Here is a 16,033-nt window from a genome sequence, read left to right on the forward strand (position 1 = left end):
TCAAACAGGTCCCTTAGCAATGTGGCCTATGCACCTGCTTCCTCATTGCACGATGTAGCCACGCCCAGTGACTAGCAGTGTATAATCTGTACCTTTGTGTACATCAACAATTTTGGGCTCCAGATAGGCCTCTTTGGATAAGCTTTTTGTTTAAGGAGTCCTTTCTATCAGATTTGTAAACATCTGAGATTTTATTTCTCTCTCAATTTTTATTTACTAGACTACAGTGACACTTTTAACTGGATAGATGGATGGATGGATGGATGGCTGGCTGGATGAATGGATGGGAAGGAAGCTACACATAGTGTCATGTCATCCTATACTTCAAGTAAGCCAACAAGCTTTTCCTACACCTACACTCACATTTCTGCTCTAACTGTGATGAGAATAAATGACAATGAGCTATGGAATAACTTTGCATAGACTTGTACGAATTGGAACTCCAGGCTCACTGCTGTGGCCTGCTATCTGATATTTTATATTACAGGACATGGTGATAATTCTTTGCTTTCATTTGCTGGTTTTTTGTTGTTTTAGTATTGTGTGCCAGTACTGAGGCTTGAACTTAGGTGCTGGGCTCTGTCCCTTAGCTTTTGCACTTAGCTTTTGCACTTAAGGCTCATGCTCTACCACTTGAGCCATACTTCCATTTCTGGTGTTTTGCTGGTTAATTGGAAATAAGAGTCTCACAGACTTTCCTATCCAATTTATCTTTGAACTGCCATCCTCAGATCTCAGCCTCCAGAGTAGCTAGTATGACAGGCCTAAGCCACCAATGCCAGGCTTTAATTTGTTTTTGATTTTGTACATTTCCCACTTCCCTGCTGGAGATGAAGCCGACCTCTGCTAGCCACCCACCACTTCCCTCCCAGCCTTCTTACGAGATCTGCTTAGATTCTCACTTCCCCACTGGGCCAGGAGTAGATCACCATTTGTGCTGCCATCTCCTGAACAGGTTCTTGGCTTGGCGCTTGCACATCCCCTCTTTTTTCTGAACAATTTCGATCCCAACTGTCCAGGACCTCATGCTGGCTTCTTACCACCACCATTACAAAGATCCACCTCTGCTTAGAGCCTTTTCTCATCATTTCCTGATTCCAGCTAGCTACTAAGAAACTTTTATAAACCGGCCCTAGTTCTGATCTTTACTCCAAACTATTCAAATATAGGTGTTCCTCCAGTCACAGATGTGACTCCCCACTCTGACAAGGCAACCGTGATCATATGAGAGTTCCAGACTGCTTCCTCTGCCAGACACCACACGGCATGCTGGGCTGCAGGCCTGTTCCTGGGCCTTACACATCCCACAGCCAGAGGACAAATAGTGGAGACACAGTGGAAGGAGGAAGTTCAGAAGGTGGGGCTAACACAATGTGCCAGGGAAGTGCCTGACTTGGGCTCCAGCCCAGCCCTGATGATACTCACTAGGCTTTGTTCCCTAAGGTAAACTGTAAGTCTCAAGAGACAGGCCCCTATTTCTAATTGGTCCTCTCAGACAGAGAATTTTTTAAAATTCAAAATGGGGCACTTTCAGAGTCAGTACTGGCCTAGATATAAAAGGAACAATGAACTGGAACTGTGGCTCAAGTGGTAGAGCACTAGCCTTGAAGAGAAAAGCTCAGGCCCTGAATCTAAGCCCCAGGACTGGCTAACTATACACAATAAAAAGTGTTTTGGTAGGTGTGGTGGCTCAAGCCTATAATCTTAGCTACCAGAGGCTGAGATCTGAGGATTGTGGTTCAAGCAAGCCAGGTAGGAAAGTCTGTGAGATTCTTATCTCCAATTAACCAGCAAAATGCAGGACGTAGAGGTGTAGCTCGAGTAGTAGAGTGTTAACCTAGAGCAAAAAAAGCTCAGGGACAGTGCCCAGGCCCTCCCTGAGTTCAAGCCTTAGGACTGGCACAAATAAAGAAAAGATAAAAATGAAAGAACAGTTTTGAATAATAGAGGTAATGTGTATCTTCTTCAAAATATACAAAAATTGAAAGTTCACAGCTTCAGTTGCTTTGAAATTCTTGTTTCTGAGCTTTACAGTCTAAAATGCAATACCTGGGCAGGTAAAAGCTTGGTAAAGTCACATTCCCTTCTGGATATTTCCCATCTCAGAGCTCAAGGCTGGTGTTGCTGTAGTAGTCAGGACTCGCCAAGCTTTTGTTCTTTCTCACTAAACAGTGGGCTCTGTGGTGGGACTGCCTGAGGACTTTCTCCTTCATAGAGAACTCTGAATATGGCTTGAAATTGTCTCCCAACCCACCACCTTCCTTCTGATCCTCATCTGCTTTTTAACCAAGGTTCTCCCTAGACTAGGAATAGAGGATGTTTGCTCTGTGAAAACTGTCTGGATATTCACAACATTGTTTGCAGACCACATAAAGTCATCAATTTAAAATTTAAAGCTGGGTACCAGTGGCTCATACCTGTAATCGTAGCTACTCAGGAGGCTGAGATCTGAGGCTCATGATTCAAAGCCAGCCCAGGCAGGAAAGTTCATGAGACTCTTATCTCCAATTAACTACTCAAAAAGTCCTAAATGGAGCTGTAGTAGAGTGCAGCTTTGAGCAGAAAAAGTCAGGGTCAGCATTCAAGCCCTAAGTTCAAGCCCCAGGACTGGAATGGGAGTGTGTGTGTGCACGCACGCCTACTATGCTTGTCAAACATTTAACTAACTTCGCCCTGATGTGATTTCATCCTGCAGTTTGTACAACCTTATGAGCATGTTCCTGAGTTTCAGCTGCCACACTTCACAGTGACAAACAAGATCACTATACTCAAAGTCTAGATTATTCAGAAATTCCTTAAACTGGGGGATGTTAAACCCTCTGCTTTTGACAAAGTTTCTGCACTACACTACTATGACACATTAAGCGGTAACAACTCTGCACAGGGACTTTCTTGGTGTAGGATGCAGTAACATATAATCAAATCAGTTGGATCAAGAATGAGATGATTCAGTTCTTTCTTGACAAATGCAATTAACTCTTTTTGTGAGCCATCTGGAGCTGGTGCTCCGTCTATAGTGAGGTCACTTAACTTCTCAAACATTAGCCCAAGTTTTTTCATTGATAAAACCAGTCTTTTACCAGCACAACTATTGCACCATTATTTACCATAGATAAGATATGGAACCAATTCAGATGCCCTTCAGTAGATGAATGGATCAAGAAAATGTGTGTGTGTGTGTGTGTGTGTGTGTGAGAGAGAGAGAGAGAGAGAGAGAGAGAGAGAAAGGAATTCTATGCTTCCATCAGACAGAATGCCATTGCCCCATTCATAAGGAAATGGAAAGTCTTGAAAAAAAAACATATTAAGTGAAATAAGCCAAGCCCAAAGAAATATAGGCTCCACAGTTTCCCTAATTTGTAATAATTAGTATATGTCTAGGATAATCCTAGCAGAGGATCACAATAGCTCAATAGCTATGTACATAGGACCATATAATATGATGCTAATTGAAATGAACTCCAAGATATGGAAACGAGGTTTTTGTTGTTGTTGTTAATGTATTGTGTGAAGTTGTTTCTTTTTTCTTTCACTTTTTTTCTCCTTTAGTTTATCCCCTGTTGTCACTGTTTTTGATTTTGGAACCCTGTGTCTTGAAAATATGTTTATCTGATTTAGGGAAGAGAAGGAGAGTAACAAAATGGTGAGGCAAAGGACAAAGGGTGAACCAATGTAACAGAGATACTCACAAAACACTATGTTGTAAATGAACTTTACAACTGGAGGAGGGGAATCAGGGGGAAGGAAAATGGGAGAAAAATGAGGGAGGGGTTAACAAGAAATATACTCATTACCTTACATATATAACTGTAACCCCTCTGTACATCACCTTTACACTAAAATAATTTTTTTAAGTCTTTTGGGGCTGGGAATGTGGCTTAGTGGTAGAGTGTTTAGTATACATGAATCCCTGACTCTGTCCCTCAGTAGCACATAAACAGAAAAATCCAGAAGTGGTAGAGTAGTAGAGTGCTATCCTTGAGCAAAAAGAAACAGGATCAGTGCCCAGGTCCTGAGTTCAAGCCCCAGGACTGGCAAAAACAAAACAGTCTTGTCAAACAAGTCCCCACCTCTTGTAGTGTCATGTAGGGCATCCAGTGTCAGCAGTTCCTCCTGCATGTGAACTTCTGCAGTTAGACCAGGAACAAAAATGACCAGCTGAGCAGTGTTTGTTATATCTATTTCCCCAAGTCCGAGAGCAAATTGGAAATACTCTGAAGAATCTCTCAAGGTATTTTCAGTAGTTCGTGCTAAGTAATAATAATCTGTCTCAGCTGTGATTATTGTTCTCTGGGACATAATGACACTCTGACACAATTTTACTTCAGTGCTACTACCTCCACAACAGCCACCAGGCACCTCACAGACTCTGCTCTACATGAGCCCTTAGCTTTTTTGTGTTTAGCTCACTCACTGCATAACGTATCTGGTAATGCTATTTTTGTCACAACTAGGCCAGATGAAAGCAGCTTCTTGTGATTCCAAACTCCGCACACAGGTGGCTTCCCAATTAATTGAATTGAACATGTTTTGAGCTATAGTAATGTTCCAGATTAGCTTTCTTCATTACTGTTAACATGTTACCACAAATCAAGCACATAGGTTTCACTTTGACTTCAACAACAACACAACAAAAATCACTGGGCACTTATGGCTCACACCTATTATCCTAGCTACTCAGGAGACTGAGATCCAAGGGTTGTACTTTGAAGCCAGGCTAGGCAGGAAAGTCCATGAAATTCTTATCTCCTATTAACCACCAGAAAACTAGAAGGGGAGCTGTGGCTTAAAGTAGTAGGGAACTAGCATTGAGCAAAAAAGCTCAGAGCTAGTTCAAGCCCTGAGTTCAAGCCTCATGACTAACAACAACACAAAAAATTGTCCATTTCTCTTGAGTTAGCTTTCCTGTTCCTTATAGTCACCATTTACAAGACATCACATCACTTAAGTTTTAATAACTATCCAAAGTGTGTCACCAGCCACACAATTATTTGCTTTGGTTAATGTTCTAATCCTGAATCTTAGATTTGGAAAATATCCAACTTGGTATCATTGACTCTTTGAGGTTTTTTCTGTGTATTTATTTCCCTCAATTTTCATCAAAGGCTTGTTTTCTATGAGGATTGTTGATTGTGGATGTGTACATAAATGTTAGACTGGAATTACCATTTCTATTGATAAAGAAGTCAACAATATCACCGTCAATCATCAGAGACAAGATCACCAACACCATGAAGAATCACCTCCTCACATCTCTCATCATCATCTCAGTAGCTTTGCCACCACGTGTTAACACTTGCACAATGTGTGCATTCCCAGGCCCTCTGAACAGTGCAATACAGGCAATGGGCAGCCAATGAGGAACAAACATATATGTCCCATCATGAACGGTATGTGTCTTGTCTAATCTATAATGAGTGTTCCTTGCTTGTCCTTCAACTTTTATATTAATATTATGATTCACTTAACATAAATTGATGCTACTATGAGACAAGCTCCTGGATTTATTGAATTGCTAGCCTCCTAGGGCTGCCTTCACAAGGTCTGACCAGATGATTTCTCAGGCCTTATATGGTCTCTGGGATGGACGTTCCCCACTCCTGCCCTAGACTGAAGGGGCCTGTGCCTACCCGCAACCTAAAGGATGATTTTAAGGGAGATCTCAGATCATGGCATTTATCTCTCTTTGAGGGGGGCAGAGTAAGGGAGGTCACAGAAATGAATACACAAAGGCAGCAGCGGTGCTCATCAAACACTGTTGAGATGGGAGGGAAAAATTGGGAGAGAGCAAGGGAAGGGGGTGACATTATTCAAAAAGAAATGTACTCATTACCTGCCGTAGGGAACTAACCCCTCTGTACATCACCTTTCTAATAACAATAAAAATTAGTTCAAATAAAAGGAGCAGAGATATTATAAAATACAAAACAGTAACAACTAAATAAGAAAATAAGAATTGAGTGATTGAAGTTGGAGGAAGCCAGCAGCAGTGACTCATACCTGTAATCCTAGCTACTCAGGAGGCTGAGATCTAAATATGGTTTAAATTCAGCCTGGGCAAAAAAGTCTGTGAGACTCTACTGGTAATTAAACAGCAAACCTCCAGGCTAGAATCATGGCTCAAGTAGTAAAGTATCAGCCATGAGCAAGCAAGCCAAGTAAAGCATGAAACCTTGAGTTCAAGCCCTAGTACCAGCTAAAAAAAAAAAAAAAAAGAAATAGGAAGGGAATATATCATTGAAACTGAGGACATATACACACACACACACACACACACACACACACACACACACACACACACACACACACATCTCTTTGGCTAAACTCATAACCTAAGTTAGGCTCCTCATTGTGTCCACTTCCACTTTCCTGACACAGAGATTGGTTTAGGACTGGGTAGTTTAATGAACCTGGACCAGCCAGCATCTTCCCCAAGGACTTTTCTTGGTAAAATTAGAGAAAGTCCTTCAGATTCCTTCCAACCACATGACAGAAGTGACCTAAGAATTCCAGTGTGAGAGACAGCCAAGTGAGGTTCAGTGTGAGAAACAGCCAGGTAAGGGATGAAGAGGACAGATCTTCATTGCAGTCTACCCTTGATTCCTCTTCTCTGTGGGCTGGACTACATCCTATTTCCTAATATAACCAAATACTTTCTTCCTGTTTTTATCAGCCTATTTGATTTGAGTTTCTGTCTCTTACAATCAAAAAACAAAATGTAGATTAATACAGAAACACTGAGGAACATAAGGGATGGTGAGCTTGATGGCTGTTTAACCATAGATACAGATGTTCCACATGTGACTATCACCTCTAATAGACTATGAAGTATTTTCATGGAGGGACAGCTATGTGTTCATGGGCTTGGTGTGGGGATGAGCTCATGACTCAAGATATAAGTGATACAAGAATTTCTCTATGGTGTTTTAGTTGGGACAGTGCATGGAACATTATTCAAAAGTACAGAGAAATGGACTTTCTGTTCTGGGTGTGCACGCATGCCAGTACTGGAGTTTGAACTCAAGGCATTGGTGCTATCACTTAATTTTTTCACTCAAGCTGGTGCTCTAACCACTTGAGCCGCTGCTCTACTTCTGTCTTTTTGCTAGTTACTTGAAGAGTCTAATGGACTTTCCTGCTTCAAGCTATGATCTTCAGCTCTCAGTCTCCTGAGTAGTTAGGATTACATGTATAAACCATCTGTGCCTAGTTCAACTTTTTTACCTTGATTGAAAGAAGACCCATATACTCTAGATACCAGGAGTAGAGATGACAGAGGATATTTGATTTAAATATCAAAGAGAGGTGATATGATCTAGTGTCCTTCAGCCAAGGCCCTGGATCATAATCCTCCAACTCCCAAGGCTAAAAAAAGAAAAAAAGACTGGAAGAGTCACTGTATACGTATAGCCTATCTGACTCTAGGTGATCAAGTCCAACAAGTCCAGGTGGACTTGTTCAGTACAAATCCTAAAGCATTTTGTATTTTTAATTGTTCATTACAGTTTTTCCTGTGATAACCATACCTCATCACCCTTTCATTTTCTAAAGTACACAATAGTCTCCCAACTCTATGAGAACTTCCTGCCCAGACCAAGGTACTAAGAAATCAGTGACTGAACCTACACGAAGAGTGTCAAGGTCAGTGTCATTTCAGACATTTATATGATATATGCTGAATACCAGTCATTGCCGTAGTGCCAATCACGTGGGGACAAGTAAGCAGTCACTCACAGTTTCTCCCTATCTCAGTGCTCCAATATTGATGACCCTTCCAGGTCACGGACTCCTCACAGGACTGCTCACAGTTTGGGGGGGGGGAATTGAATATGCTAATAATTATCCTTTTGCTTGCTAGAATCTTAGGGTCCATATCTCTGGTACCTGTGTGGCCAGAGTCACGGCATCTCTCATGGTATCTTAATACCTATACTGTACCTAATGCAAACCTGGACCATAATAGGTACATGTAATAGATATTTGCCATTTTTTGATTGCCCAGTTTTTGAATCTCTCTCTAAATATAGCAAATTCTCCCTGTGCATGAGACACAGTGCTTCCCACAATGCAAAGGCCTGATGCTCACTCTCCCATCTCTTGACCCAGGCAAGTGAGGCATTAATTCAACCTTGACCAAACAGATGGTCCAACCCCAAGCTTGGAGCTGGTGATACAGAAAAGCAGGCATAGAGGAGAACCTATTTTGGGGGAAGCAGCAGAAGTAGTAACAACTTCCACTTGCAGAAACATACATGAGAACATGAGGGTGGCCACAGGTGTGTGAATATGGTTCCAAGATTCTGCAGCACCCGCAGAGTCCCCATCAGGGTATGGGGTAGCTTTTTACTGTGGAAAGTAGCTTTTCACTGTGGTCCTGGTCATTTCTGTCTGTTTCTGAGTTTGGGTTTTCCGGATTTCGGGGGGGGGGGGGCGGGGATTTTTCGGCTTCTTATTATCATTTGCATACATTCTGCTCAAATAAACCAGAGTCAGTTTCTGAACTCTGCAAATAAGAAATCTGACCTATTACCAAACATTGTTTTTAAGCAAATAGATTCATAAATGAACCCATTTTCTTATTTTCATCTGATGCTAACACACTAGGATAAGTAAACCCAAATCCTAGGCCTCCCTGTGCTATAAATATGAACCAGAACTTCAGAGAAGACAAGCAATTCCTCCCACATTTACACAGCAAAAAGCGGGCAGCAACTGAACACAAATCCCAGAACTGTAAATTCCTTTATTATACTGAGTAGCTTCTGGTCCTAGCCCCGTAATGTCTTATATCATCTCTTCACCTCCCACATTCACTTGCTTCCTTACTAATCACTCAACATTGGACCCAAAATGTCAAAAAAAAAAAGCATATTGGATATCTTAAAAGCATATTGGATCATTGCTGATATGGGATCTGTTCATTAAACCCTCACACACAAATTGAGATTAATGTACATGTACATGGAGGCAACAATATTTACATTTCCCTCACATGGTCAGCACATGCAACCCCCCGTAGAGCATGAGAAGAAGTTAATGGTATAACATAGAAAGCATCCTAACAACCCCTTGTCTGAGCTCAGTGGAGAGGTCTGCATTTGTTCTTCTTATTGAAGCAAGGATGAAATGAGAAAATGTAATACAGTGATATCTAACTGTTGAGATTGTTCTGAGGATTAAATAAAACAAAAGAAGCCACTAATCCTAGCTTTTCAGGAGACTGACATCTGTGGATCCTGGTTCAAAGGCAGCCCTGGCGGAAAAATCCGGAAGATTCTTAGCTCCAATTAACCAGCAAAAAGCCAGAACCGGAGTTGTAGCTCAAGTGGTAGAATGCCACCCTTTAGCAAAAAAGGTAAGCAAGAGCAGGAGGCCCTGAGTTCAAACCCCAATACAGCTCAAAGTAAACAAACAAAGGAGAATCCAACAAAGTGGATGGTATACAGTTAGTATTCAAATAATGTCAGCCTTCCCATATTCCAAACTACAAAAACATTTAATACAAAGATTTCCAGATTATTTATAAAAAATAGCATGGTGGGAGGTTTGAGGGCACAGACATTGAGGGACAAATGTGATGTAGTGATGGTACTCTGTAGACACAATGTTGAAAATTAACTATACAATTTGTGGGCAGGGAAGGAAAGAAACAAAAGGGAGAGAGCAAAGCAAGAGGTGACACTGCCCAAAAGGATACGTAGTCATTACCGAACTTATGAAACTGTAACCCTCTGTACAGCACCTTAACAGTAATAAATAAATAAATAAAACCAGAAAACCAACATGCTGGAAGCAACTGAATATAGTGATAGGGGAAAATGAAGGAGAATCATGGAAGGGGTGATATTGATTAAATATATTGTACTTATAAACTGGTATGTTGAATTAAGAAAATAGAAAATATATTATAAATATGAAATCTATGTTTCCTTTTTTCTGCCATGAGAATATTGGGTACTTTGACAATTTGGCTGTTTGACATTTAAATGTGTGTGTGTGTGTGTGTGTGTGTGTGTGTGCGTGTGTGTGTGTGTGTGTGTGTGTGTGTGCGTGCGTGCACAGAAAGATATATATATATACATATATACGCACATACATATATATTTATATAGGGTGTGTGTATATGTGTGTGGGGGTATATTCTTTTTTTGTCTTTTTTTGTGATACAGAGGTTTGAACTTACGACCTTAGCAGGTTCTCTACCACTTATGATATACTCCAAAAGTTTTGGCTTTAGTTACTATTTAGGTAGATTTTCCAGGCTTTACCCAGAGCTGGCTTCAGACTTTGACCCTCCTGTCTCTATTTTTACTAGGATTAAAACCTCACACACCATGCCTGGCCAATTGTATATTATTGTCTGTGTTCTAAACTTTGTTTTCCTCAATTTCAACTAAATGTTTTTTTTTTTCTCCAACTTCCTCATTCCTCTCAAAACTTTTAAATAGACCCATGAAGGGAAATACATTGTCTGAAGTTACTAATATAGTACTTGTTTGGCTCACACATACTCACCCTGTCAGACTGCTGGCACCACAAATAAATTTGAGAAAAGGCTTTTCTATGCATGTGGTTGCGGCTTAGGGATAGTTTGTGGCAGAGACACTGGTACAGTTAACGGCCAAAAAAAAAATCCTCTCCCTTATATAAAAAGTGATATGGGGGGCTGGGAAGGTGGCTCAGTGGTAGAGCGCTTGTTTGCATGCCTGAGGCCCTGGGTTTGATTCCTCAGCACCACATAAGCAAAAAAAAAAAAAAAAAAAAAAGCCAGAAGTGGCGCTGTGGCTCAAGTGGTAGAGCGCTAGCCTTGAGCTGAAGAGCTGAGGGACAGCGCCCAGGCCCAGAGTTCAGGCCCCACGACCGGACCCAAAAAAAAAAAAAAATGATATGGTCTTGGTTTCATTATTTCCCTAACAGGAACCTGAACAGGGTAACAACAAGATAATAACAGGATAGCCATTGCCATTGACTTCCTCTGCATTTTCCCTGGTCTTTTGGAGGAGCACATCTTTGTAAGACTCAGGGGTTTTCATCCAAAGAAATATTTTGCCACCTCACAGTTTTGAGGCCTTGGAAAAGTCTCTTCATATTTGAATACCCTGTGTCTGTGAAATGGAGCTAATGGTGACAATTAACATAAGTCTTACAAGGATTAAATAGGATAATGTAAGATAAGGGTTTAGGTGCAGTGCCTTCCATAAATAAACATATAGCCCTAAGGGGTGGGGGGGGGGGAAGAAAACAGTAGGTAGTTTTATAATAATAGAGCCTCTACTACTATTAGTCTGTAAGGTCTAAGATGGACACAAAGAGCATCCATCAATCTGAGACTTGGATGAATTCTACTTCTCTACAGAATTACTCCTTCGAACTGGGAACGTTCAAATATTGAGAAGATTCATATGGAACTGCTGAAATCCAAGAACTAGTGAAGACAAATCTTGAACTGGTTCCCTCAAGAGATCACCAGAAAGACTTGGGAATCGATGGCCACCTTAAAAGTTAGGAAGGGCAAAGAGGAAGGGGGCAACATGGAACTAAATTCTGTGGGAGAATGGAACTGGTAGATGCCTAACATTCTAGCCCACAAAAAAGACCTTTGTGAGAAGCTATAAGCAAAAGACACTCCAAAGACTAAGTAAATAGAAGGAGGAAGACATTTTTATTTCTATTTGTGTGTTTGCTTGGTTTTGGTTCTAGGGATGGAAACTAGGGCCTTGTGTATGCTAGGCAAATGCTCTAATCTAACCAAATGCTTGTCAGTACAGAACTGGTTGAATAAACTGGTTAGTCACTTACTGCAAAGTATTTTTGGGTTTTTTTGGCCTGAACTCTGGGCCTGGGCGCTGTCCCTCAGCTCTTCAGCTCAAGGCTAGTGCTCTACCACTTGAGCCACAGTGCCACTTTCAGCTTTTTCTGCTTACATAGTGCTAAGGAATCGAACCCAGGGCCTCATGCATGCAAGGCAAGCGCTCTACCTCTGAGCCCACTTTCCTAGCCCCAAAGTATTTTTTTAATAAATTAAAAAGCTATATAATTTTGCATCCAAAACACAGAGAATTATTTAGAAACCTCCCAAAGCAGGTTTTTGCTTTTCATCTTTGTTGTTTTAGTGGTTGCTTGTTCGTTTGTTTGTAGCAGAGCCTCATTATATCGCCCAGGCTAGCTTTAAATTCACAATTCTCCTATATCAGCCTCTCAACTTCTAGGATTAGAATCACAAACCACCGTGTCAGCTCTTTAGCCTTCTTCAGTCTGAATGTAAGAGGAAATTGGCTCCCACATCATTTCAAAACCTTAGAAACAAAGTCAGACATTGGTGACTCATACATGTAATCCTAGCTGCTTAGGAGGCTAAGATCTAGAAGTATTGTGGTTCCAAAGCAGCCCAGGCAGAAAAATCCAAGAGACCTTATCTCTAATTAACGAACCGGTCTGTGACACCCTGTACTTCAGTTTCTCATCTCTAAAATTGGACTAACCACCTCACAGGGATTTATTGGACAGTGTACCTCATGGGCCAGATGTGTGACATATGTGTGTCTGGCTCTCAGAAGTGCTCAACAGAGAAATGGCATTACTATTAATAGCCCCAGAAATTAGAATTCTATCTCCTGTATTGTATATCATTGGAAAACTGTACTGGCAATCCCTAGATATGAATCTGAAGTCTGAGTAAAATAGAAGGAATTTCCCTCATGATCAGGCAATTTGGGAAAAAGTCTCCATCCACAGGCAGACACCTTCAACCTTGTGTACCTGCAGCTCCTCCAAAGATTGGCAGAGACTTTCTCTGCATGTCCCCACATTGGCCAGGCTGGATGATCTGAACCCAGAAGAAACCAGAGAAAATAGTGGCATGTCAAGGGCACACAGCCAGCAATCCTGTCCCCTAGGCAGGCCGACCTACTAACATCACTATGACAACAGTTTTCCAGTCATTCAAAACAGAAACAATAAACCTAAAACAAGTACCCAGGGTACTAAGCTAATATTGCCTACATTCATTCCTAAGATGGGTTGTGATTGATTGTGGAAGCAAGTACTTATTAAATACCGGTGTAGTAAGCCAGGTGTTTACCACTTGTATGGCAATGTCTGCACTTCCTGTGGCATGAAGCCCAAACTTTCTGTCAGCTGGCACTGCAGTGAGAACAAGGATTTCTAGAATGTGCTGAATCCCCTCCAGCAATGACCAGATATATAATGTTGACCTTCCATTTGTTCATCTGTAAAAGGAGAATGTCTGCCACCTTCAACCAGCCATTGAAAAAATACAAACCAGGGATTCACACCTATAATCCTAGCTACTCAGGAATCTGAGATCTGAGGAACTTGATTAAAAGCCAACCAGGGCAGGAGAGTCCATGAGACTCTTTTCTCCAATTACCAGCTCCCACACACACACCAAAAAAAGCCAGAAGTGGAAGTGTAGATTAAGCAGAAGAGTACCAGCCTTGAGTGAAAAAGGCAAGTAAAAGCAAGAGGCCCTGAGTTCAAGACCCAGTGCTGGCACCAAAACAAAATGTCTGTTTGGTATGCAGCAGACATGACTTTCCTCACAACCAGAGGTCCCTTGGCCCTGTCAACATAGTGGGAGCTACTCAGCCCTCCTTAACAATCAGCTGGCCCTGCTTTAGTATTCCAAAGACATGTTCCCCTAAGTACCTTAAAAAAAAAAACCAAAAACAAAACCAAGATTTTCTGTGATACTATCCTCAACAAGAACTGAGAATTAGAAAGAATAACACTAAGAAGAATTATAAGGGTATTATTTTTCAAGTTCCCTGGATATCTTCTTCCACATTGCCCTTTCAGACTGCCCCTCCCTTCCCATCCTCTCTCTCTTCTCTTCCTCTCCCCCTTCCCCCCCATCAATGAAAGACTTGCTACTCCAGTCTTATTCACAGGATTCCTGATTCTGCCAGGTTCCTATCCTAGAGATTCACTTGTCATGAATACCATATATAATAAGTGTTTTTAGCTGAACCAAACAAAAACCAATGAAGAATTTCAACAAAGATACAGTGAGTATCTACTATATGCTGGCCTCTGTGTATGCTTTTCAGTCACATGTTCCATTATCACAACAGTGCTGAGACAATCATCATTGTCTCTATCTCACAGAGCAACTAAGAGACTCTCCTAAAGTTTCAGGGCCAAGAACAATAGACCACCTCTCCTGGTCTCCATGTCTCCTGGTCTTTCCACTGTAAGAATATGTTTGTTTTAAGTAAGAGACGTATGCATATATGCACACATGCCAGTACTGAGGCTTAAACTCAGAGCCATGGTATTGTTGCTTAGCTTTATCACTTAAGGCTGATGCTCTACCACTTGAGCACAGCTCTGTGGTAGTTAATTGGAGATAAGAGTTTCACAGACTTTCCTGCCCAGTCTGGCTTCAAACTGTAATTCTCATATCTCAGTCTCCCTGATAGCTAGGATTACAGGCATGAGTCACTGACACCCTGCTTACTAAGGACCCTTTTCATCTGGAGTTCCTTCATAACCTACCCTTTGCACACACACATACACAGAAGCTCCTAATTTCCAGCAAGTCATTTGATAACTGCAGGAGAGAGACCATATCCTTTCCTTCTACCTCTGTTGTTGAACAATGACAATATCACTGTCCCAATACTTTAGTCAGAGGGAGGAAAGGGAGGAAATATTTCCATGACTTAAGTAATTTTCCATCCTTAGGAACAAGGACATGGGAAGAAGTAATATACATGGAAGTTTGACCGTAAGATTCTAACACTACTTTTAAACAATGCTAATCTCTCTTGTAACGTGGCCTAAATCCTAAAATCTGTTTGCTAGCTCCCTTTCTTCTAGTTCAAGTAGACATACAAATCTTAATAAAATATGCATAAACCATAAATATACCAGCAAATGAACTAGATTAAGTTCTCATATCGACACAGATTTTCCTTGCCGCTTGCACACAATTTGACTCTGGTCCAAGCCATGCTGACCTGAAATAGTTGCTGGCTGCGGCGAGCACCACGCGGTGGCAGGAGAATTCCTGAATGTCCACACACAAGATGACATCTGTCAGAGCTTTTTCCACTCGGAGGGTCTCCAGGCCATTCTGAAGAATTAAGGAAAGTCCCGTATCATCAAATTTCACCTTCTCCCCATTTAAGATTTCCAAGTCTCCCTTGTTCTGGGAGTTCTCTTCTATAGCAGGCGCCAGAGGCCCTTCGAAATTCTTCTCTACCACCTCACCCATGGCCCAGGAGCCCCTTTGTCTTGCCATCAACATTCAGACTGAAGGAGCACCCAAGTTTCAGGCAGGTCACATTGCAGAAGCGGGGCGGATTTCCTGTGCAGGGCCCTCCACTTATCACCAGCTGTCACACACACATAACAGGAAGTCTCGCACTTTCTCATCCTGTTACTATAAAGTCTGCTCAGCGCCATGCAGGCCCTGTGCAGCCGCCTCTTGGCTAAGTTTCCACCCAGTATCTGTTACCTAGGTAACTGGTACACCTAGAAGCAGTCACCTCCCCTTCCTGCTAGGTTACATCCTGGGCCCCCCTGGCCTTCCATCTGACCAAGGGCGGGTCCTAGGCCCTGAGGTCACATCCAGATCCAGTGTGACCACACCTTTCCCCCACCTGGCCGCACCTCTTCCTTTCCCTGGCCTACATAAGTCCTGGCCTGAGGATGGGTCTCTCCTTTTAGCCATGCCTCTCCACCATGCACAGTAAATAGACTTCTTTTCCTGCTTGAACAGTGCATGGTGTTCTCTTCATGGGCTACCTAATGAAACCTACCTACTTAATATACCTTACAGTTACTACAAATGCCAGCCCCTCCTATTCTCCTTTCTGTGCTAGAAGTTAGAGTGTTTGTGTAGGAGGAGGCTCTAGGAAAGAAGGGATGGCTTCTCAGAGTCCACTGGGAGCTCTGTGTGGCTATTTTGGTCCATCTCCCACCTCACATCCCTGAATAGGAAGCCTCCGGTTCTGGTTACAACAGTTGTGTTCTAAGTGGGACAAGGTGGCAATGATGGGATGGGAAG

At 41.9% G+C, this 16,033-nt stretch overlaps 1 protein-coding gene across 2 annotated transcripts in view; it reads right to left on the bottom strand.

Moving 5' to 3' along the window:
* Klhl6 (kelch like family member 6) overlaps positions 1-15,304 on the bottom strand; it is a 61,695-nt gene extending 46,391 nt beyond the window's left edge. For both annotated transcript variants that reach the window (XM_070029678.1, XM_070029677.1), the window contains exon 1: positions 14,982-15,304. In XM_070029678.1, the coding sequence (XP_069885779.1) occupies positions 14,982-15,271 (290 nt within the window). In that variant the 5' untranslated portion in view covers positions 15,272-15,304. The remainder of the gene's footprint in view (positions 1-14,981) is intronic.
* Between the last annotated feature and the right edge of the window lie 729 nt (positions 15,305-16,033).

The sequence above is a fragment of the Dipodomys merriami genome, unplaced genomic scaffold (genome assembly GCF_024711535.1).
Source record: "Dipodomys merriami isolate MVZ:Mamm:240054 unplaced genomic scaffold, mDipMer1.0.p SCAF_2, whole genome shotgun sequence".
NCBI classification, from domain to species: Eukaryota; Metazoa; Chordata; class Mammalia; order Rodentia; family Heteromyidae; genus Dipodomys; species Dipodomys merriami.